This window comes from Eptatretus burgeri, chromosome 12, assembly GCF_056783735.1.
Source record: "Eptatretus burgeri isolate ZD-2024b chromosome 12, Ebu_testis_v1, whole genome shotgun sequence".
NCBI classification, from domain to species: domain Eukaryota; kingdom Metazoa; phylum Chordata; class Myxini; order Myxiniformes; family Myxinidae; genus Eptatretus; species Eptatretus burgeri.
In genome coordinates this window covers 72,050,211-72,076,239 of record NC_140972.1, presented here as the reverse complement: position 1 = coordinate 72,076,239, position 26,029 = coordinate 72,050,211, and the positions used below count along the sequence as shown (strand labels likewise).

At 43.1% G+C, this 26,029-nt stretch overlaps 1 protein-coding gene across 10 annotated transcripts in view; it reads left to right on the top strand.

The window, feature by feature from the left end:
* Window positions 1-10,327: 10,327 nt before the first annotated feature.
* RHOBTB2 (Rho related BTB domain containing 2) overlaps window positions 10,328-26,029 on the top strand; it is a 63,953-nt gene continuing 48,251 nt past the window's right edge. For 3 of the 10 annotated variants that reach the window (XR_015049900.1, XM_085848495.1, XM_085848486.1), the window contains exons 1-3: window positions 17,660-17,952; window positions 19,320-19,521; window positions 20,247-20,350. Coding sequence is in view for 8 of the 10 variants with exons in the window: in XM_085848495.1 (XP_085704621.1) it covers window positions 19,330-19,521; window positions 20,247-20,350 (296 nt within the window). In the remaining 2 variants the exon portion in view is untranslated. Of the gene's footprint in view, window positions 10,512-17,659; window positions 17,976-19,319; window positions 19,522-19,604; window positions 19,998-20,246; window positions 20,351-20,713; window positions 20,819-26,029 lie in introns of those variants that run through there. The other 7 variants (XM_085848487.1, XM_085848488.1, XM_085848490.1 and 4 more) reach the window with 7 other exon arrangements.

Genomic DNA, 26,029 nt, shown 5'->3' with positions numbered 1-26,029 from the left:
AGGATTTGAACTCATGACTCAAAGATCCCAACCCTACCACCCTTACCACCCTTAAGCCAACACCAGGCATCTGATGAAACTGGTAGGAGACTAATAAAATGCTGGTACAGTACGGTGATGCAGAATGGCAGCAAAGTTGTCTCAAAAACAGCGAGTGAAACCGGACCTTTTATCTCTTTCTCTGATGCCACCCCCACCAACCTGGAACTCTGCATACTTGACCGTTCTTGTTTTTCCATTTCGACCTTTTCTCCGTTCCTTCACACCTACTTCAAAGTATGGGGTCCGACAGGATGGCACGGAGGTAGTGCACTTGCATCTGTGGTCTGATCTGGTTTTGAATTCCGTCCGAACCTTTAACTGTCCAATCAGTGTGTCATGGGCAGTGCGATGCATCAGTGAGTGCACCCTTTTGGAACATTTTTACGAGATTCCCAAGGATGTATGTTAAGCTGGGTGTCCTGTGCACGAGCAGGTTGTTGTCCTGCCGTGGATGAAATATGGTACTTTGATGACGATGATGACTTCAGAATCGATTTGTTCAGTTTTTTGGGTGCCACCTTAAAAAAAAAACACATATCTTAAATATTAAATAAGATAAAACATTAACCCTTGTTTTTTTAATACAGAAAAGGAGTTGGATATAATTAAATTTGATGTCGGCACGTGTAGGGTGGTGTCATAAGAGGTGCAGTGGTATCACAGGAAATTTGGTAACAAAAGTTGGGATTTTCAAATGTAAAAGATGTGAGTAACAATAATTGCAAGAAAAAGACTCGAAGGGCACTCGAAAGAGTACAGACTTCCACCACGTAATGTCTGATCCACGAGAACATACAGTTTCAGGCCCATTACATTTTTGAAATATGATGTTAAACAGTACGATATCGTTTTTGGCCCCATATCTCAACGGTGAAGAATCACTTAAAAAATTAAATAACCCTCGTATCCAGATTCGGATTCGGATCTTCACCAAGATCGAATCATTTCTTCCTTGTCACACACCCAACCTGTCCACCTAGTTTCATTCGAATCCGTCCACTAGTTTTTGAGATATCGTGCTATATATCGTTTTAGCCCCATGTCTCAATGTGATTGATAAAGAATCTCTCGGTGACAAAGAACAAAAAGAAATGCTCCTGAACTCAGAGTTCATTCTTTTAAAAGGTCTAAATAAAAGTTTCTCCTCCCTCGGGGACATTAGCCATGACATCAAGAATATAGTCAACCGGGAATAAGTGGAGTCAACGAGGTGGTATCATGAAGCACAGCTCGAAACATTCCATTACCCTTAGAAGTTTATAAAGTTTATAAAGCCTGTATCAAACCGATATTGATGTATGGAAACAAAAGATGGACAATGCTGATCGAAAATGTAAAAATAATGGAAGGAATAGGGATGATGAATGGATCGTCTCTGAAAGATAGAATTCCGAACTCATAAGTCACGAAGAATTCAGGTATAGAAGATTTGGTTGGTATGAGCGTGTGCAATGGAGGTCAGAAAATGAAGCTGTAAATTTCGCAAATTGTTTCATGATAGAAGGAAGAAACTCGACAGGATGTTCTAAAAAGTCATGGATTGAAAAATGTCAGGAAAGATATGGAATGTTTGGAATTGCATGAAACTACAGCAATGGGGAGATCCGTATTGAGGAATGTCATCAATCATTTGACCAAACCTCCTGAAAAATTCACCAAACCGTCGGCGACAACATTAAGCTGAAATTCTTAGAGTGTAACTAGAGAGTGAAGGATCATAACTGGTCTGTTGGTTGGTTGCATATTCTACCTCCTTAATCAGTGAAAGATGATGCGATGATAGTGTAAAATAATATCACCCATCAGAAAGCACAAGTAAAAACTACTGGTAGCTCTTTCATGTCTGCAAAACTAGTCGATGCATTTGGCAAAAGTTAGACTTTTCTCGTGTTCCCATCAAAGCACACAGCTCCTGATGCAGACATCCCAGATATTGTGCTGATTTGTCCGTTATCCGCGAATGTCCTTTTCAGTTTGTTGTTAAAGTACAAGGACGTGTCCAACTATCCTTCATGTCTTGCATGTATTGCTAGTACAAGGTCTTCCACGAGCCTGAAACAGCAGAGAGAAAATCCACTAAGAGCCTTGCAAGGCTTAGGGAAAAATAATCCAAAAAACAGACTCACCCAGAGTAAGAGGCCAGTCAGATGACTACATGGCACATGACAGGACGAAAAGGTTGGAAACAGAACTCGCTACAGAGATTCTGAAATGCCGACACAACAATGGTCGTGTTTCCCACACGCTATCCTCTAGGGCTTCAAAAATGTCATTAAATATTCCAGGAGGAATGTCTTATTATGTATGAATGTGACAGTTACCACAAGAGCAAAACATTTGGAAGATGTATATTGAAATCTAAACGACGTAGTCCATACTTCCTACCAGTCATATTGTATTCTACAAGAGACTTGTTGCAAGATTTATCCTCAATCAATTCGTCAGACTTGTGGAATTGTGGTGAGTGTCTGCTCTGAGTCTGGGAAGGGGAGGATGGGGATTGTGCGGCGGCTGGATTTCGACCCTACCTGAGTCATAACAAAGAGTTTTTAAATGGTATGTGCTGCTTACCTGCTTGATGTTCAATATTTGGAGGACAGAACACGTCTAACTCCGTGGGTTGACACCCAATGGGGAGAGGATGAGGCAGGGGAGGGTGGATTTATCTTGAAAATGCTGCGCTAACTCCAGGGGAGAAAGCAACGCTACTGGAGGGAATCTTCAACACTCAGAGTGAATAAAGAAATTGTACCACTACCCAACCCCCCCCAAACCTCGCCCCTCCCCCCCCCACACACACACACCGCCCCCTACCCCCCAGTTCAAACGCTGTTTGTTTTCTGTTAAAAGTCACGTCCTCAAGTATCTCTATCTACATGTGTGTGCGCCTGATTTATGCAGGACAGCTCTTCCATGATCCTAAGACCCTATTAACAAAAAAACATGGCAGTTGATTAAACGGATCAGAGATATTAAAAACGAATCATTTTCTTATGTTGGCAAAGTTTGTATACAAGAGCATGGATGAGCATGAAAGATGTGTTACAAGTTGAATTGAGAAAGGCAACAAACATTTATAGACTCCCTTCGCTGGATATATATATATATATATATATATAGCGTGATCTGATTTATGTGGATAGATATTAGTGGTGTGATCTCATTATGTGGATATAGATGAGTGGTGTGATCTGATTATGTGGATAAAGATGAGTTGTGTGATCTGATTATGTGAATATAGATGAGTGGTGTGATCTGATTATTTGGATATAGATGATTGATGTGATCTGATTATGTGGATATAGATGAGTGGTGTGATCTGATTATGTAGATATAGATGAGTGATGTGATCTGATTATGTGGATATAGATGAGTGGTGTGATCTGATTATGTGGATATAGATGAGTGATGTGATCTGATTATGTGGATATAGATGAGTGGTGTGATCTGATTATGTGGATATAGATGAGTGATGTGATCTGATTATGTGGATGTCGATGAGTGATGTGATCTGATTATGTGGATGTTGATGAGTGATGTGATCTGTTAAAGCAGATATAGATGAGTGAGGTGATCTGTTTTAGTGGATATGGATGAGTGATGTGATCTGTTTATGTGAATCAAGATGAGTAATGTGATCTGTTTATGTGGATATAGATGAATGATGTGATCCGTCTGAGTTGGTTATGAGTGTCATGCGATCTACTTAATTGTTCATTGATGAGTGATGTGATTTTTCTGTTAATTGACTATCTGATCTTTTTCTTTTCTTTTGAAAATAGTAAGGTACATCTCTTACAGTGTTCTGCTTGAGGGGAGGTTCAATGCTGCCAAAACAATCTTATGGTGTGGATTACATTGGGTCTTTTGCCTTTGCCTTCAGAGTGGTAGCCAGACAAGGAATTTATGAATTCAGCCAGGGTGCTGGCAATAACTCACCTCCTTATCCTCAAAGGACACCATGGGATTTTGAATATCCACCGGATAATGCTAGCAGATGGACACCCAGCTTATTGTCCACCAGACGGTCACAGTACTTTGTGACGGAACGCCCTGCCTGTGAAACAGCAAACGGACAGTTTCTCATCCGGTTAGAAATCACACGCAGACCAAGACCATTGCAGAAGATATGATTGACACCTGGAGGAAAGATCAGAACTACTGTGGATGATAATGATAATACCAATAAGTTCCTCTTTCTTAATGCCGTAGCTCATGTTACTTTCATAACAGACTCAGTTGTTTAATACTCCATCATTACTGGTTGTGCAGCATGACTCTTGGGAGGTGTAGGTGTATACAAAAGTTTTCAGCATTCATGGTTGAATCTCATTACTTTTCAATCTCTGACCTCAAAATGTCTCCCTTCACCACTTTATCAAGATGATTGGAACAGTGGATCTATTTCCAGCGCTCAACTGAATTTATTTTATTTTACCTAAGACATAGTAATCTCATTTCAGGATGACGTGCGGTAATGAAATTTCCCACAAATTCAATCACATCAGGGAATAAGTCAGAAGACGAATCCCAGCTTCAGAGCATCATCAAAAATAGTCCAACAAGGAAGATTACAACGATTCATTGTATTCAAAGCAAAAGCTACATGACAGCCAAATACTGTACAACATTAATGCAAACAAAACGAGAATGGCACTCAGTAGAGCGCATACCTCTGCCAAGCTGGACAGTTTACGTTTTGTATCCCAATGATGGGCTGGAACTGATTCCGTTGCAGAAGAGAAATGTAATCGGCTTGTTCTTGTCAAAATCCCAACCCATCTACCAAATTTCCTTGGAATCCGTCCACAACTTTTTGAGATATCATGCTAAATATCGTTTTTGCCCTATTTCTCAAAGGTGAAGAATCACTTGAAAAATTCCATTATCCGGATATTCACCAAAATCTAATCGGGCTTGTTCTTGTCACCAACCAAACTCATCTACGAAGTTTCGTCGGAATCCGTACATAACTTTTTGAGATATCGTGCTAAATATCATTTCTGCCCGATCTCTCAAAGGTGAACAATCACTTTTAAAATTCCATTATCTGTATCTTCATCAAAGTCTAAGTATTTTGCGTTCTTATCACACACCCAACCTGTCCACCAAGTTTCGTTCGAATCAGTCAATAACTTTTTGAGATATCGTGCTCACAGACACAGACAGACGGACAGACAGACAGGTGAAAAAAAAATAACCTCCATCTACCTTTGCATAATAAATGCACAAACTCGGATAACAATGATCATTTTCACCTAAGTTGAACATTCAGTCACATGATGTCTTTCTTCGGTGAGAAATGACGTGCCCACCCTTTGAAATTGTTACAGACAGACTCGTTGCTGGGGAAGATCGTTGTTAAACATACTTTCCCAGTCACTGCGTGGAAGACCAATTCAGGAATAGCAGCTAAAAGGCATCAAGGTAGGAAAGAAAGGAAAATCAAAGCTGTTGTTCTCAACGCGTTTCAACTCACAAGTTCACAACCCAATTTTTTTTTTCCCATGGACTCAACATGCCTCGAGACTAAAATCTTAAGATGCAAGTCAAAATGACAGATTTGTATGGGTCTAAGCGGGTGTTTGAAATTATTTTTGTGCACATTTATATGGCAATTGCAAAATATAACAAATCAATCGGAAAAGTCAAATGATTTGCGAGAGATCCAGTGCACCTCAATGCTCCATTAAGGGTTTGGGAGTCCTTCATGATGTAATGATTGAGCATGATACTGAACGATAACCTGATGGTGCTGTTGATGTAAACTTTTTGCAAACCCTCATAACCATTGATAAATGTCATCATTTTAAACTTACCCTGTGCATGGACAAGCCCCAGGTATGATGTTCCCATCAGTGTTAAGAAGGCTTGGTTCGAACGTGCCCGTCTCTGAACCTCCGGGCGTTCCACGGGCCCACATGATCGGGAGTCTTTGCAGTAGCAAGATATCAACTTTTTCGGGGAGTTCAGAAAGTTCTCTAAATCTTTGGTTGCGCAGAGGCATACCCCTTTTCAGTAGTGCTTTTCCAAGAATTTTGGCTTCTTTAACAGCTTGGTGAGCCATTCATGCTACAGTCCTTATCTGGCACGTATGGCGCACGTCAAGGTCGCCTCGGTGGACCTCATTACAAGAGGTTACTGCGAATGCACAATGAGTATTCATGGGCGGATTGTGTCATTTTGGAAGTCACGTGTTTACCTTTTACTGTATAATCCGAGTTTGATTCACAACTTGCAGAGTTAGCTGAATATTTTGTCCGTAATGCTCGGCTGGTGGACATTGATGATCGCATGATGTCTTTCTAACCTCGAGTAAATGAGTTATCGGTGGCAGTGGGACACACAGAAAAAATTATTTCAAATTCCTGTCTGGACTAGCATGAGAAAAATCAAAGGCAAAAACCACCAATAATCTGTGCCATGGAGGGGAGAGAGACTTTCCCACTTCCTTGATGCAAAGGTCGTATAAATAAATAATCACTGACAGATCCACATGACCGCATCGTAGATGTTACAGAAACAAAGGATGTTCTTTTTTCAGTCTTAAACGTTGCATTGATAAAATGATGTCATACTACCTTGTCATTGCCTGCTTGAACGCACAAATATAGAACATTTCATACTGAACACGAACTCACCAACGCAGACTTGTTGAGACGTGTTTTTCAGTTTTCCTTTTTCATTTCAGTGGTTGTTAGGTTTTTGTTTTATTGAATAACAGCAGGGGTACCCGGCGTTGCCCAGCGAGTACCCGACATTGTCTGGAGCTGTTCTAACCCTGTTGGCATTTTGAAAAAAAATCAATTTGTTATTTTTTCTATTTCTTTTGTGGGTGCCTAAAACACTTCCCTACACCCACAAATGAATGGGGTCGGTAATCAAACAACATTATCTTTCACATAGCTTCGAACGCTGAGGCACGAAAGAGCGATTTAAAACAAGCTCAAATGAGCTAAGATCCTCGTCCTCTTGATGATGACGTCATAAAACGAATATGACGTCATTGTGATGTATCAGGTTTGCGATAAATTATCTGTGCTAATGCCCGGCTTGATTCCCGCAAACAAAATTCAAAAAGCTTGCCTAGTTTCGGAGATAATTTTTAGGCGATTTCCATGAGCGGAGATATTATGATGTCAACTTTTTTTTAGGAAGAATTTCCAAAATCGGAGATGGTTACTGTCTGCGCGTGGGCTTTCTGCATATACATGGCAAGTTTCACGAAGATCCGATGAAAACTCTGGGTTGTGAAACAAAAAAGTCAAAAAATAGGAATGACTTCATAAAATTGATATGACGTCATAGTGATGTATCATATGTGCGGTAATTCATCTCTGCTAATGCCCTGTTCGATTCCCGCAAACAGAATTCAAAAAGCTTGCCGAGTTTCGGAGATAATTTTTTCGGCGATTTCCATTAGCGGAGATATTTTGACGTCATAACTTTTTTTCTTGGAGGAATTTTCAAAATCGGAGATGGTTACTGTCTGCGCAGGGTATTTTTACATATATATGCCAAGTTTCAGGAAGTTTCGATGAAAACTGTAGGCTGTGAAACAAAAAAGTCCACAAGAACAACAACGTGAGTCAGACTTAGAGATCCTCCACGAGGATGTAAAAATCCAAGAAGAACAAACTTTTTTTTATTCAAATTTTTCAATTCTGGTTAAAAAAAAAAAAAATCTAAAACACTCCCCGGCATTCACTGATGAACCTCTGAAAGTTTGATAAAGATCCGTTCAGCCATCTTTGAGGAAAGTAGCAACACACACACACAGAGACGGACAGACAGACAGACAGACAGACAGACAGACAGACAGACAAACGGCTCTCAACGTATACAGATGGCAATTATGAGTGTTGGTGTTCCTTTGATAAGCTGTTTCAGATAACAAACAATCGGTGAACCGTCGCATGATGTTGAACCTGGCTCAACGTCATTGCATGAATCAAAGCAACAATGTTCAAGGTGCGGTGCAGGTATTCACAAACTCTCCAATGCATCCGATAAATGAGATGGATGAACAAAAAGTAAATAAATGTTCGAATCAAATGAACTCTGCAGCACTCACAAGGATGGAAAAAGTGGACAGATGAACTTTGCCCTGAATTTCTTCACCTTGTCCTGGTCAGGAGCTGCTGTGAATATCTTCATCCACCGCCATGAATCACATGTTATTTTTCTTCAACACAGGTGTACCAGTCATGTTCTTCTTCGGTTAACAGACTCCAGTGGCTTAATGTTTGGAACGTCTGCTCTGAATCTGGGAGGTCGGTGGTTTGAATCCTGGTCGAGTCATACCAAAGGTTTTAAATATGGAAGATGCTCTATCAATGCTTAATGCTCAGCATTTTACGTAAAAGCACGGACAAATAACAAGATGCCGGGAAGGCAATGGCAAACCACCCAATGTAACCGAGAAACTGCTTCTGCAGCACCAACACTGTAAGAACACAGCACATCAAAATGTCAAACCATCAAATATTGTGCGGGTTGGCTCTGGGGAAACTTGGGCCAAGTTTTTCACGAACCGGCTGGACATACTTGAAGTTTAACTAAGTTAGGGGCAGGAATCTGTGATGTGTTCACGGTGCTGACAATAGTTCGCCGACTCCTCAAGAAGGACACCAGAGGATCTTTGACGTCCATCAACGAATACCAGCAGACTGGATGCCAAATCCGAGCGATGGCGCACACATTGATGAACGAGAACAGCACTCAATAGAGAGCATACCTCCGCCAAGCTGAACATATCACGTTTTATAGCCCACTGACAGACCGGATCTGGATTCGAACCTGAACCAGAATCTAACTGACTTGATCTTGTCATCTACCCAAGTCATCCACAACTTTGAAACATCATCATGTACCGCACATCGTTTTTGGCCCCATCTCTTAATGGTGAAGAATCAGTTAAAAATTCTCATATCCAGATCCGGATCTTCACCAACGTCCAACCAATTCGTCCTTGTGACGTACCCAACCGGTGCACCAAATTTTGTCCGAATCCGTCCATAACTTTTTGAGAGATCCTGCTCACAGACAGGTGTGAAAACGTAATCTCCGCCCCACTTTGGATGGCACAGGTAATCACCGTTGCCATGATTGATAATTATAGACCCAAAAGACCTATCGTGTGCAGCCTGTTGCATCATTATCTTGGGGCGCAGCTGCACCAGCACATTGCTACTCATTTATGCTAGGTGTTACCTTCATGGATCGAGTGGTGGGTTTGGGATCCTTGTGTCCTGAGTTAAAATTCTGCTCGGCTGTTGAATTAATACCAGGTGGGGTTGACTCAGCCTCTCATCCTTCCGAGGTCGGAAAAAATGAGTACCAGCTTGCTGTGATGATTGAGCCATTCGAGTATCTTGCGTCGGAGTGGCGACCCGTCCAGGATTGTGCCCAATAGCCCAGGAGACTGCTTCGCAGCACCGACGCTCTGCACAGAGTATGGTCCCAATGAATGGATGGCCCACTTCGGAAAGTTGACAGACTGAATCGACCCATCTGGTGTTAATTCAACGGCCGACAGGGGCTCGAACTGAAGCTCCTAAGATCTCCAGCCAATCACCTTAACTGTTCAACCAAAAACGCAAGAGCATGAAAGTCATCAGAGATTTTCTCCTGACTCTCTTTCCAAGAGTGATCACGGACTCCTTGTCCGTGAGGCGGCCATTCCACCTTTCTATCTCCGTTACAAACTTGTTAAGCTACTCTTGCACTGAACGTGCTCCGAGATGACGTGGCACAATGAATTGTGCAGCAAATCCTCCGACAAAGAAATAACGTTTTTTTTAATCAATACCAAGTGGATTTCAAAAATGAAGCCCACCCACCCGTCAAATTAAAACAACAAACGTTACAAACCCCCCAAAATACCCAAATGTTGGGATTAATTATAATGTGCTCCCTGTGATGTCATCTTTACCCTCCGTCATTCCCCGCTGTCCTCCTTTCTATCGAATGGACCTGTTGGTTCAGATTGGGTTGATGTCTGTGGGGGTGGGGGGTATCGATCCCACCGCCGGTACCAGGAAATTTATGTATGTATATATGTATATGTATATATATATATATATATATATATATATATATATATATATATATATATATATATATGTATATGTTCAAGAATAACAAAAAAGCTCAGTTGAATAATCTGCTGATCTTCTTCCTCATCCAAAAAGTGACTGTGACGTCACACGATTGAGGAGTTGAGGACAAACGAAAACAGAAGCTTCTGTCGGCTCGCGCAGACAGAAGAGAAAGAGCAGCGCGGTTTGAACAACAGGGGAGAGGAGCGGAGCGAGCCGGGCAGGGAGGTATCGGTTCGTCCATGGGAGGGACGGGGGGCTTTGTCGGGATTCTCCGGCGAGACGTTTGAGATGTTTGTCGCTCCGATCGAGCATCGACGTTGAGTTCAAGAAGAAGAAGAAGAATCCTCTGCCAACAGGTAGGACAAGGTGCGCCGTTCCCTTTAAATCCGTGTTCAACCGACCCGTAGTCATCATCATGAGATGGGGAAAGGAGTTCCGTCGGTCTCGGCTCGGGATCGTCCTGCTGTTTACAAAACTTCCTCCAACTTCCCCGGAATGGAAGGTGCACACCTTGCTGGATCATCCTTACCTTTACCTGTTTTAACGGGTGGGACCGAGATAATGAGGCTAATCATCATCAGAGTTCTTTGGGGGGGGGGGATAAGTTTGCGAGTCATTTACGGATACTTTACACAATCTCACCCCATTTCGTTGATTCACCTGTTCATTTAATTTTAGCTTCATTTAAATTGCCTCCTTGTCCTGTTGTCGATGTGTAATCCCATACGACGGTGCAGAGGTACTCACACACACTTATCTTTTCAGCTGTCTTGCCTGGGTTCGATTCCCGACCCGATTATAAACTGTCGGGGTCGCAGGCAGCAGGGCGTTGCATCACCAAGTGCGCCGTCCTTCGGATGCATGTTAATTGCTGGGTGTATCGTCGCCTGCTGACGTTCATCGGTGGACGTTTAAAGACTCGGTGGTGTTATCCATTTATAGGAGGCGAGTTATCTCCGGCACCCTCAACAAATTCCAAATTCCGACCTGAACCTTCGTTGAACGTCAAGCCTGGCCAGTGGGTTCGTGAAAGACTTGGGCCAAAAACGGTCCACGACCGACCGACCCCACAAGAAGGTGGGAATAATTGGAACCATTAAATTAATAGTAGTAGTAGTAGTAGTGGTGGTAGTTGTAGTAGGTGTTGTTTTGTGTACATTAAATGTGAGTTTGGTACACACCGGAGCAGTCTGTACACACCAGTGGCTTACATTGGGTTTCATGTTCTCCTCTATTTGTAAATTATTTGTATGACCCTTGGAAAAGTCCATTGCATTGATTTCACCATGACCTTGCTGTTTACACATCGCACAGAAATGTTGTGCAGAGAACAACGACCAAACCGCACGGAAATAGGAGAGTGTTGGTACTGGGATTGGTATCAGGGGTCCCTTTAAGGCAGCCCTGCGAGGAATGCCGTGCGAACCAGGTCCAAGTGAAGCCCAAAGGGTGGCCAGTGGGGTGTACCACACACGCACACGCACACGCGCACCCACTGCACTTTCAGCCCACAACCTGCCTATATATATATATATATATATATATATATATATATATATATATATATATATATATATATATATATATATATATATACACACCTGTTAAAAAAGGTGTGAACCGATATGTGGTCTTCAAAAATCGTTTAGCGTTAACATCATTCGGAACAGTTCACGCTACAGTTTCAATTCTACGTTTCCACGTGCAGTGGTTGTCTTTTTGTGTATACATAGTTGAGGCTCGTGGAAGACCTCAAACATATAACAGATCAGGAAGTCAAAGAGCAAAAGGAACAGGAGAAAGAGAAAGGGAGGAAACACACCAACAGTAAGGATGAGGGACAAAATAGAGGGAGAATAATGAGGGATACTAACGGGAGGACGCATGGGGTGAACAAGATTGACACAGAAGCAAACTCTTTGGAAGGAAAAACTGGAAATTTGGAAAGAGATGAGCTTGTGGAGGGGTAATGGGGGTATAAAAGATAATGGTTTTGGATGAGGGATGATCTGAGATGGTGGTGACCAGCTGTCTTGAAGACCTGGAGGGAAGATTGAGATTGAAGAGGATGTGGAAATTTGTTCCACAGGCAATAAACCAACTCCTCCCATGCTCTTATAGTCGAAGAAAGCTGCATAAAGCAACCATGAAAGGCTACCCATGGTAAGCCATTTGCCGTTTCAAACGCTTCCCAGAGCTCCTTGTACATCCAGGACATACATGAGAATCCCAATACTAAGGGATTCGCAGGTGAGAGATGTGAGTAGATCTTTATAATTTTCATTTATATGTTGACCGCTTTTGACATTTACAAGTGGTACATGCTTAGGACCCTCAGTGGTGCACATTTCTGTCTGTGCTGTCACTGATGATTTGCCAGCAAGCAATGAAACTGGTCCTGCAGCTGAGGGGGTGTGTGGCATCGGGATTCTCATCTGTGTACTATATGTGAATGTCTTTCGAGCTGTGGAGAAACTCCGGGAAGAGTTTGAAACAGCAAAGGGCTTACCTTGGTAGCCTTTCTTGGTTGCTTTATGTAGCTTTTCAGCTGGAAGAGCATGGGAGGAGTCGATTTATATATGAATTTGTCAATGTCAATGCACAGTCCTGCACCGTACCAAATGATTATTCATATATATCAATGTAATTTCCTCAATATATGCTATTCATATATTCATGGTAGACCTTTATGAACATTGCAGGCACACTCCTGTCGAGATTGCTTTTGTCCTCAAAATGCTCAGCAAAAGCCTTCCATTGATATTTTGGATGAGTGTTTCTCATTATGAATGATGTATCATTACAAACACTATACAGGTATTCAAAACATGGAAGTGAAGACCATTTGCACCGAACATGCCTGTTGCATATCTCGTGAGAACAATTCTACGACCTAACTTCAAGTTGGAGCATTGCCAGGAGACCGGCACACAACAACCTACTCTGAAAAGCGTCTGGTTCTTGTGAACGTCCGCAACCTGAATTCAGGTGCAACAGCCAGATGCGGTAGCACCTGGTTTATGTTCACATCAAATGTTCTGAAATACATATCCACAGGCAAGTTTTGCAGAGCTCATGGATTATCTCACTCTGTGGGTGGCTTCGTGACGATTTACAAACACCCAATGCATGCTTTTCACATGGTGAGCAAGAGTGGTCATGATGAGCAATAACTCGGTGATGAGCAAAACTTGAGGTGGGGGGAGGTGAATAAGAGTGGACATGAGCAAGAACTCTGTGTTGAACAATTGCAGTCAGGAGCATGAACTCGAACAAATGCGGTCATGAGCAAGAACTCGGTGGTGAGCAATAGTGGTCATGAGCAAGAACTTGGTGGTGAGCAATAGCGGTCATGAGTAAGAAATTGGTGGTGAGCAATAGCGGCCATGAGCAAGAACTCTGTGGTGAGCAATAGCGGCCATGAGCAAGAACTCGGTGGTGAGCAATAGCGGTCATGAGCAAGAACTTGGTGGTGAACAATTGCGGTCAAGAGCACTAACTTGGTTGTGAACAATTGCAGATATGAGCAATAACTCGGTGGTGAACAATTGCAGTCATGAGCAAGAACGTGGAGGTGAACAATTGCGGTCGAAGGCAAGAACTCCGTTTTGAACAATTGTGGTCAAGGGAAATAAATTGGTGGCGAGCAAATGTGGTCATGAGCAAAACTCGGTGGTGAGCAGTTGCAGTCTTCAGCAAGAAATTGGTGGTGAGCAATTGTCATGAGCAAGAACTCGGTGGTAAGTAAGAACTTGGAGGTGAGCAATTGCGGTCATGAGCAAAACTTGGTGGTGAACAATTGTAGTCAAGGGCAACAAATCGGTGGTAAGCATTTGAGGTCATGAGCAATAACTTGGTGGTGTGCGATTGTGGTAATGAGCAAGAAGTTGGTGATAAACAAGAACTTGGTGAGCAATTGTGGTCATGAGCAATGACTTGGTGGGAAGGAATAACTTTGTGTTGAGCAATTGCAGTCTTCAGCAATAACTCGGTGGTGAGCAATGGTGGTGAGCAATAACTCACTGGGGAGCAATTGCAGTAATAAGCACGAACTTGGTGGTGAGCAGTTGTGGCCATGAGCAAGAAGTTGGTGATAAGCAAGAACACAGTGGTGAGCAATTGTGGTCATGAGGAAGAACTCTGTGGTAAGCAAGAACTTGGTGGTGAAGAATTGTGGTCTTCAGCAAGAACTCGGTGGTGAACAATCGCGTTCATGAGGAAGAACTCGGTGGTGAGCAATTGCGGTTATGATGAAGAATTTGGAGGCGAGCAATTGCAGTCATGAGGAAAAAAAAATCAGTGGTGAACAATTTTCGTCATGAGCAATAACTCGGTGGTGAACAATCGTGGTCATGAGCAACAATTCAGTGGTGAGCAAGAACTCTGTATTGAGCAATAGCAGTCATGAGCAAGAACTCGATGGTGAAAACCTGCGGTCAAAGGCAAGAACTCGGTGGTGAACAATAGCGGCCATAGAAATAATTTGGTGGTGAGCAACAGTGGTCATAAACAAGAACTCTGTGGTGAGTAATAGTGGTCATTAACAAGAACTCGTTGGTGAGCAAGAACTTTAGTGGAGAGCAATTGTGGTATTGAGCAATAACTTGGTGGGAAGCAAGAACTTAGTGGTGAGCAATTGCAGGCATGGTGAAGAACTCTGTGGTGAGCAATTGTGGTCATGAGCAAGAACTCTGAAGTGAACAATTGTCATGAGCAAGAACTCGCTGGTGAGCAGTTGCGGTTATGATGAAGAACTCTGTGGTGGGCAATTGTGGTCATGAGTAAGACCTCAGTGGTGAGCAACAATAGTTATGAGCAAAAACTCGGTGGTGAACAATAGCGGACATGAGAAATAACATGGTGGTGAGCAACATAGGTCATAAGCAAGAACTCGGTGGTGAGCAATAGTCATGAGCAAGAACTCGGTGGTGAACAATTGTGGTCAAGAGGAATAACTTGGTGGTGAGAAATTGTGGTCATGAGCAAGAACTCGGTGGTGAACAATTGCAGTCATAAGGAATAACTTGGTGGTGAGCAACAGTGGTCATGAGCAAGAACTCAATGGTGAGCAATTGCAGTCAAGTGAAATAACTTGGTGGTGAGCAACAGTGGTCATGAGCAATATTTTGGTGGTGAGCAGTAGTGGTCATAAGCAATAACTCAGTGGTGAGCAATAGTCATGATCAATAACTCGATGGTGAACAATAGCGGTCATGAGCAAGACCTCTGTGGTGAGCAGTTGCGGTCATGAGCAAGAACTCGGTGGTGAGCAATAGCGGCCATGAGCAATGACTCAGTGGTGAGCAATAGCGGCCATGAGCAAGAACTCAGTGGTGAACAATTTGGGTAAGAGCACTAACTCAGTGGTGAACCACTGCAGATATGAGCAATAACTCCATGGTGAACAACTGCAGATATGAGCAATAACTCGGTGGTGAACAATTGCGGTCAAGGGAAAGAAATTGGTGGCAAGCAAATGCAGTCATGAGCAAAACTTGGTGGTGAGCAATTGCGGTCATGAGCAAAACTAGGTGGTGAACAATTGCGGTCAAGGGCAACAACTCGGTGGTGAGCAATTGTGGTTATGAGCAAGAACTCAGTGGTGAGCAGTTGCGGTCACGATGAAGAACTCGGTGGTGGGCAATTGTGGTCATGAGCAAGAACTCCGTGGTGAGCAATTGCGGTCAAGGGCAACAACTCGTTGGTGAGCAATTGTGGTTATTAGCAAGAACCTAGTGGTGAGCAGTTGCGGTCATGATGAAGAACTCGGTGGTGGGCAATTGTGGTCATGAGCAATAACTCAGTGTTGAGCAATCGTGGTCATGAGCAAGAACTCTGTGATGAACAATTGTGATCATGGGGAATAACTTGCTGGTGAACAATTGTGGTCATGAGCAAGAACTCGTTGGTGAACAATTGTGGTCATGAGCAAGAACTTGGTGGGAAGCAAGAAATCGGTGGTGAGCAATTCCGACCATGATGAAGAACTCGGTGGTGAACAATAGCAGACATGAGAAATGACTTGGTGAGCAACAGTTGTCATAAGCAAGAACTCGGTGGTGAGCAATAGTCATGAGCAAGAACTCAGTGGTGAGCAATCATGGTCATGAGGAATAACTTGGTGGTGAGCAACAGTGGTCATCAGCAAGAACTTGGTTGTGAGCAATTATAGTCAAGAAAAATAACTTGGTGGTGAGCAATAGTTGGTCATGAGTAATAACTTGGTGGTGAGCAATAGTGGTCATTTGAAAGAAGTCGGTGGTGAGCAAGAAGTTGGTCGTGTGAGCACGAGGTCGTCTCGCCATCCTCGAGTCGGTCAGAGCCGAAACGTTCACGGCGCAAACACTTGCTCCTTGCATCGTCGTCAAGAATCTTGCTCGGCGGAAACACACGTGACATCTGTTTGTTTGCAAACAATGGCCGCACTTTGTGACGTCATTATCACGAGACACCAAGTACCGATGCACCACCACACCAGGAGTGGGCCTTGTTTTTTTAATTTATTATCACTCTTTACTTTTATCATGATTTCAGGCTCACGGGAAAGCTTGGATCGACACATCGATCACCTGCAGGACAAAGACATTGGTAGACACATGCAGGACAACTGAATATACTTTTACATCAATTGCAAGGACAGGTGGTGATTAATCGACAAACTCGTTTGGAAAGGCATGCGGTATTCGAACCTGGGTTCCGCACGTCACGAACCATGTCATGAACGTTTGGTGGACCTTAATAATTGCACACCTGTATCCCTGCAGCGTGCAGGTAGGTGATCGCAGATTGGTTTGTTGGAGCGATCCAAAAAACTTCGAAGTTTCGAAAAATTAAGAATACCTGGGTTTATTAAAATGTCCCTCCAGGCTCTCATTTGCTCGCCGCCGTGAATCATCGCTCTCGTCGCGTCATATTGAATGGGAATGTATTGTGTGCTGCGTTGCCATGGCGATATCTGCGTTCACGTTTCAGCCTTCGAGGCCGATTTGCCCGCAAATCATTTTCTTCAATGAAAGCGAGACGCAATGACGTTTCATGATGCGATCGCGTACTCGAGAATGAACTCCGGCACGGTGGGGATGTTTATTTTTCGTTTGGTTCAGCACACATTACCCGAGATTACATTACCCCAGATTCAACCAATCGAAAGGGCGACTGGCCGCGTTATGCTCCACCCCCCGCACTGCCCTCCTCTTGGCGTAGTGAGAAGCTCCCGCAATGGTGAAGTCGTTCCACGAGGTTGGTTTGGTTATATCATTTAGATTTGGGGTTAGCGATTGGAGTTTCGGTTGTAAATACGGTTCGGCTTGAGCTTGTTCACCACGCCTATTCCACGCGTCGACGCGAAGGGGCGGAGCAGAATTTATCCCTCCGTACCGTTGATTGGTCAATATAAAAGGCAACTGTGACGTCACCATTCATGGGCGAGGGGTACATCTACGTGATGAAGTGAGCCCGTTCATTACTTCATTCACGTGCAATGTTTTGGTGCGCGATGACGCAAACTCGTACGCGTCACTTCCTCCGTTCTTACCTATATTAACTAGCGCTGTTGAGCAATACGAGACGTTAGTTGCAGTTTGTTCTTTTTTTTGGTTGTTGTTGTTGCGTATCGTGGTTTACGTGCGTCACATAACACCGCACCGACTGGAGGAGGCGGTTGCAAAGTAAATAAATAGTTTGATTTGCTCGGAGCATCAAGCTGCAATGCGCCCAGTGAGGGCGGTCGGCGGTGATGGTTGCACTGATCCTTCAGCTGTGATGTTCGGTGCAGGCCGGCGACGATCGCTCTTTCTCTGGGGTCCAGGTGGGCGTTGGTCGTTCGGAGCCGTGAGTTGGAGGGGGGGGCTTGGTGTTCCGTCCGTCGGCGTGGGGAAATCTGGTGACTCGACCCGACTGGTAGTAGTAGTAGTAGTAGGTCTGCACGCACGCACGTAGGCACGCACGCAGCACTCTGCCACGTACTCTTGGCGTCATCTGATTTCGTGGAAGATGATCGTTTGGATCTTGTCATTTATTTCTACCGAGCCAATAGTGCAGCTGTTTCTGTGCCGTTGTGACTCACTTCTTGGGTCTTACACGATTTGCCATGAAAATGCTGTTTAATTATGATTAATAATAAAATAATAACAAAAATATTCTGCAACCAAGTCGTTCACTCCATGCCAGTCGTGATTCCCGGTGTGCTCGAAAGGTTCCCACGTGTTCGATCTAGTGTAATGGTGTTGGTATTCGTGCTCGGCCACTTTTTCTTTCGATCCGCTCTGGGGAGCACGTTCCCCTCGGAGCGTGGTGTTTACCTGCGGGCAGGTTATGTGGGTGGTGCCCGTGGAGCCCGTGTCCCCCGTCGTGGTATCTCATCGTTTGTGGGTTCTTTAACACAGACGGTTGAACCCAAGTAATCGTTTACGAGGACTAATCCCCTGTTTGGGTGATTAAAACTGCAGGTTGTGGACGTGTGCCTGTCTACCTGTCAAAGGTGGAGAGGAGTGGAACTCACCTGGAAAGGAAGGGGTGAGCCTGGAGAAGGTTAATGAGTATGAATAGGGAGGTGACCTGAGCCCTGGAGGTAATGGGATTGAGCAGACTGAGGAAGTTGACCTTTATCCCATGTAAGAGTGACAATCCCAACGACCCGGTATCATCGTGGGAGATTCCAATGGTTTTGATGACTTTGGTTCCACGGCACCGAGAGGTGGGAGAGCAGGACTCCATCGAGCTCTGGATGAAGATCTTATTAGCTGAGAGTCATATTTGTCGAGATCCTTATTGTTGTGGTCTTGTCTATTGTTGGGATTTCGTGGACAAACAGGGCCTGGCTGCATTCTCTTCCATGGAATCTGAAGTTAACTAGACAAAGTGTTAATGCTTCTAGCTGACTCGGCTTGTTTGTGCAGGCTACGTTTAAGGTCCCGTTTGTGTTTATCCTTTGATCTTGGTATTGGCTGGGTCACAAGCTGTGCGGTGGGGGTGGTCTGGAGTCCCAGATGCCCTTTGCACTCGGGTTTCGTGAAACTAGATCTTGCCGAGTCGACACGGCCGTCTGTTTTGCAGCCATTACCTCCTTGGACGTTTGCGTGATCTTGCTGTCTGCTTCATGACATCCTTTATGTCGTGTTTGTAACATAGCTGAGATTTCCATGGTAATTTTGACTGCATTTGCATTTTGATTAGGCCTCTGCTGATGGATATAGACATGGATTATGAAAGGCCAAATGTCGAGACCATAAAATGTGTGGTGGTTGGAGACAACGCCGTTGGCAAGACCAGACTAATCTGCGCACGGGCGTGCAATGCCACTCTCACCCAGTACCAGCTGTTGGCGACGCATGTGCCGACCGTTTGGGCGATAGATCAGTATCGCGTCTGCCAAGAGGTGAGTTGCCAACAGTCACCCGGTAATTGTTCGGTTACCGATTTTTGTGGTTTTTGCTCGGTGTTAACTCGCCGTGAAGTCTGCGCTCAGCAGTTTGGCATTTTTGAAATCTATATTGATTTTGGGTGCCCGCTTATTTATAACGTTTCTCTAAAACAATTGCATCATCAAAATCTGTGATAAGCCATCTTGGAATTGTAGGCACTTGCATCACTCACTGTTTACAAGCCCCAAGTTTACTGGCAGCGTAATCGCTGCTGGCAGCAAGTTTGCTGAAGATCAAATCGAACGTGAGTTGAAATCCAATGAAATGCCATTTCAGCACTGAAAAGCCAAAGCGTGGTTTGGAAAGCTGTTGAGTCGACCGTCATGGGCGGTCATTCACTGCCGTCTTTGTGAGCGGTCGTTCGCTCTTTGTGCATGTGATTGATCCCATGTGCAGGGTATTTTGCAATGTTCCACATGATGATCTGCTGGTGATGTTTTCATTATTTATTTTGTTTTTGTGTACGCGATATCTCTCGTCTCTGTGGATCTTTCTTTGTTGTTGGTGTTGTTTGTTTATTTGTTTGTCCAATCGAGTTGGCGACGTCAATCCATTATCGAGTTAAGATGGACAGTTTGCCAATCCCATCTCATATCTGATTGAAATCCTGATTCGCATCTTGTGCTGACTCCTTTGTCGCAACCTCTTCTATCCACTTTGTCGTGTTCGTCATTGGCAGGTCTTGGAGCGTTCTCGTGATGTGGTGGATGAGGTCAGTGTGTCCTTGCGTCTTTGGGACACATTTGGAGACCATCACAAAGATCGACGCTTTGCTTATGGCAGGTGAGCGTGACAGCATGAAGTGGAAGATTTGGATAATGATCAAACTACGCCGTGTGCTGTCGATGGTGTGATGCTACCTAACTTTGTGTTGGGATCCGATTTATTCCTCACGTTCTATTTTTGGGGATCTCAGTTGATTTTATTGCATAATTGATCCTCAGACGAGGAGCTTTCACGTACAACTTGCATGAATTGCAAACACATCCACATTAGGGATTTTAGTGCCGTGAGTTGCGTGTTCAGATGGGACCACCAATAAGGTTGACCAAAATATCTTGGATCGAGCAATTTGGGTTGCAGTTGGGTTACTGGCTGTGCTTTTTCTTTGACGGTAACTTGGCTCTCCACATTTTGGACTTGTAGCTGGTGATGCAACGTCGTCGAGTGATTTTGGCTTCGATGCATTGAATGTTTTGAAAGTGCACGGTCGACACCACAATAATCAGAGGTGCAGAAAGAGGGAAATTGGTATGTATATATATATATATATATATATATATATATATATATATATATATATATATATATATATATATATATATATATATATATATATACTTTTTAAGAATAAAAAGACTCTGTGGTAAGCAAACCTAGTGGACACTTTTTACAGGTTTGGTACATTTGTTCTCATTCGTTCGTTCATGTGCAGCATGACTGCTAGTTTGCTTCATTGTTGTGTGGTTATTTTGTGACATGGCTAGGGTTCCAGCATAACTCGCCTCCTCTTAGTTAACCAGACACTGGCAGCAAGGTTAAATGTCTGCTCTGAGTCAGGGATGAAGGTTGTTTGATTCTGACCATGGCTCATTCATTCATTCATTCATTGGGATCATACTCCGTGCAGAGCGTTGGTGCTGCCAAAGCAGTCTTCTTGGCTATTGGACACAATTTTGCCAACCTCGGAAGGATGACAGGCAGAGTCAACCCCACCTGGTATTAATTCAACAGCCAGGTGGGATTTCAACTCAGAATCCTAGGATCCCAAGGCCACCACCCTAACAATTAAGCCAACACCAGGCATGACCAATGGCTGAATGCTACCAAATACTTTAAAATCATAAAATGGTTCCTTCCTTGACACTCAGCATTAAAAGGATAAAGCATGGACAAACCTGGAAGGAGGGAGGAGGGATTGCCCCACTGAGTGCGGAGAGAAAAGCAAAGTCATAAAGAGGCACTCACCACTGGAACCCAGAGTGCTTTGGGAAGTGGTCACTTCCCCACCAATCTCAGTGGCTATTTTTGAAGCAAAGTCCAGTGTTGTATTTGTCCACACATGTGACACTCAGCATTTCAAAGGATTGAGCATGGACAAACAACCGCAAGTTCGTAATGCTAGCGCAGGCTTTGTGATTTGTGTTTCAGATCCTCCATAAGCCTTCTTCCCAATCCTATTACAATAAAATAATGTCAGTTAATCAGTGTGCCTCCCACATAACTCCAAAACCATGAAACCGAGCAGCCTGAAACTTTGCATGCACACTAAGGTACCTCCAAGGAAGTGCAATAGTGAAAATTGGGTGTTTGGGGAATGAAAACACCCCTTTTGAAGATTACGGCCTTATTTAATGCTTTCCTTTATCAGGCGCATCCACGGTTGCCTCTCTGGGGTCTTAATTAGTCTTTTATTTGTTTCTTTCTTTGGTTTGCTCAACCATGCCTTGAATTGGAACAGTCCACAGTGATTTAACAATGGGCTTTTTATTATTATTATTATTGTTATTAAAATTATTATTTTTATTTTTTCTCCCACTTTCCCAACTCATTATCGAATGCCTGATCATACATCTATGAATCTCTGGATACATTGCAATGCTTATAAACACCTGGATATGGAATTATTTGTGGCTTTATTTCATTTCCGCACATGCCATAACCTCAAGAATCTCTTGATCTAAACCAAATTACAAAATTTAAGCTCCAGAATTGAATTTAGCAGCAGTTCCGACTGCTGAAAAAAAGTCTTAATTTGTCGAATTTGAACAGAGTTTCATATTTCAAGTGTCTCTGGGAGGTGTTTAATATGACAGATCGGTAATCACTTGCCAAGCCAGCTGTACCTTAACAGTTTTGTTGGAGTGCTTAAGCCACTTTGTGAGCGTTCTACAACATTCACACTCACTGAATACTGTATATCCATCGATATATACACACCATGTCCAGTGGCCACTCACCTGTGTTGGCCCCACGTTGTTCTGCTGTGTATTGGGCGAAGGCTGGCTCGCTGAAAATGTGCACTTTTATTTTACACTATGTTTCCTTCCTGCTTTTGTATGCTCTTTTCATTATATGACCCATAACTTTGGCATAGATAAATACAAATAATACAAAAAAGAAACATTTCGTTAACATAATGGCAGGATAACCAAGAGGTACGCATACTCGCTCTAAGCTGTCTCATCTGGGGTTGAATTCCTACCCAGCTATATAAAATGTCATCCCGGTGTTTCGCTCTGCCTGCCTCCCTCGCCCCTCGCCCTCCCTGCCTCCCTCCCTCTCTCGTCCTGCCTGCCTGCCTCCCTCCTTCTCTCGCCCTGCCTGCCTGCCTCCCTCTCTCGCCCTGCCTGCCTGCCTCTCTCCCTCTCTCCCAGCAAAGCGATGGCTTGTATTTGCAAGTATAAAAATTAATAAACACCACCGTCGGATTTTAAAAAATGTTCACCAACTATCAGTGTTGACAGACTTACTTTGGCTTAACATCCTCGGTATTGGTTGGATGACGGTTGTTGCACCATGTTGCATGTGATGGACAAGGCACACAGATGCATCGCCCTGCTTGCGAAAAACCAGGATGACAGTTTATAGCTGGGTCAAGATTTGAACCCAAGATAGACTGCTCCACAGAAGAGTGTGCATTCATCCCTCTCAACTATCCTGGTGAAACCATATTTGTGAGCATCCACCCATTAATAAATCAGAGAATTTTGAATTTATACACATTGGTCACAGAAGCTCAAATTTGTTACTTTGCCGGAATGAGTTGATGCTACATTCGAATTAATAAAAAATTATCAAGAAACGAGAGTCCAAAGTGTTTTTTTTTTGAAGTTTATTTTGACGTCTTTATCCCATTTTCATGATGCTGGCAAAATTTGTAGGCTTTGCATGCTTCTACTTGTATGCTGGGCTTGTAAGTCAGCTCGGCAGATTGTACATTTTCTGGGTTTTGATTGGTGAAAGGCTGCGCACCGTCAGTCCAGTGAGCATCCCCTGTGGAAAGTGGCCATTTGATGCTGGACTCATTGAATTAGGAGAGGAAAGCACCTCCTTTTGCAGGAAAATTGAGCTTTTCTTCACCATTTTTTTTAGTTTTGGCAAATTATCAACATCTACATTACTTTGTTTTTATACTTTAACTGAATAGGTTTGTCTTGCTTGTGAAATGTGCTTTATCTTGAGCCTTCATAGACCTTGCATTGCATAATGTCTCTGCATTGAAACAACTATAACTATGACTATCACCACCATTACTCCTACTACTACTATGAATGCCATCAATTCTTGTAGGGAAGGTTTATGGTTCAGGTTTTTCACAAACCAGCTGACTATTCCTGACATTAAACTGAAGGTAGTCAGAGCAGGAGTTTGTAATTTCAAGGTTCTGGCGATAAGTCGCCTCCCCTTCACAGTGGGATATTTAGCATCCACCAAGATGTGCTAGCAGATGGGACAGCCGACATAACGCCCATCTGAGGGCTGGCTCACTTTGGGATTTGACCCTTTCCATGCAAAATACTGCAATGACTGTTTTATCATGTGGTTGACATTGGAGCCCAGGCTAGATGGCTCAAAGGTGTGCACACACCTCTTGGTCATCCTGCCAGCCCGATGCATTGCTTTAACTACTTTTGAGAAATAAAAATTCCTTTTTAGAAGCAGGATGGAGAACGCTCAGCACGTACTGTTTGTTAGTTTGTCTAGTCTTTTGGAATGGTGGTACTTGTCCAAACTAGAATGGCACGAGGTAGATCACATACCTCTGCCAGGCTTAACAGTTTATGTTTTGTATCTAACTGTTGAGCCAATTCTGTATCCTGACCTGAAGCAAGATTTAATCGGCTTGCGCTTGTCAACTATCCAACTCGTCCATCAAGTTTTTCGTCTGAATCCGTCCATAATTTTTTATTTTGAGATATCGTACACACACACACACACACACACACACACACACACACACACACACACACACACACACACACACACACACACACACACACACACACACACACACACACACACACACACACACACACACACACACACACACACACACACACACACACACACACACACAGAGGGGTGACAACATAACCCCCATCCACATTTTGGTGGTGGAGGTCACCAGTGAAAGGTGAAATGCCACCAAAGTAGAAAACCTGCTCCTCTACCAACTTGCCTTCCTGCCTCAAATTCGCAAATGATCATTTTTCACAAACTTATTGAAACATCACGTTGCAATAAAGAGCATTCCTTCCGACTGTCAATCTACTTTGTTTTGAGAGTGATGTCGATCAAACATTTGGCTTAAATGCAGGATAAATGGGGTGACTCAGTGTCACAAAGCTAAGTCGGAGGGACTCACTACAAGCTAACAATGGAGATTTTGATCAGGCCGAGTGAAGTTGGGATTGGTTGACAGTCCATCTCGATCAGCCTCTACAATCTCCATGGAGCAAAGGTTCAGAATACATTTTTTTTTTTTTTAAAAGTTGAAATTCAAACACCACCAGGGGATAATCATGCAGAACAATGCGCAATGAAATGATTGTTTGATCGCAGCCATAATCAACGCACAGTACACTCAACGTATCTCCAAACAATGTTCTTGGAGTTTCAGTGCTCAAATGGCATTTCATTGAATTTCCATGTCTTGTTGGATTTAATCTTTGGCAAACTTCTGCGTTATCGGTACTTTGATTACTTTTTTTTTAATGCATTTTTATGATCGCTGTCATAGTGTAACAAATTATCTGCATGAACAAACCAATTATCTCCACTTTTTGCAGAGCAATGTGCTCTGGTCTTTTATTTATTTATTTATTTATTTATTTTTAACAGTTGATCTCAGGCTCATTGAGAATCTTGTAAATGGATGTCATGTTTTAGATTTTGTATATATGTATATATATATATATATATATATATATATATATATATATATATATATATATATATATATATATATATATATATATATATATATATATATATATATATATATAGACAGAGGTGGCTGTCCATTTGGTCTGTTTGCAATTTATACTGATTGGATGTGTGAAGTTAGGTGCAATGTCATTGGCTCCTGGCAAGATGGAATAATTCATCGTATAGGCTTATTGAAATCTGACTCCATATTTGATTTTTGTAAACTCATGGCCTAAATAACTGTCAAGTTGGAGTGAAAGTGGAAAAAAAAATGGGAAAAGGACTCTGTGGGACATGAGGTAGCGTGACTCCAAATATATATATATATTTTTTGTCCACTCATCTAAATATAGTGATTGCATGAATACTTTCCAAAGGTGCATCTCGTCTTACTACCACATGACTGTCCAACACTGCAGCCAAGAGAAGTCAGCTTGAAAATCCTGAACTTGAACAAGCATTAAATACGGCTCACGGAGGCAAAAGAGATGGTCAGAACCAGTCTTTGGATATCGTGAGCAGGTTCAGAAC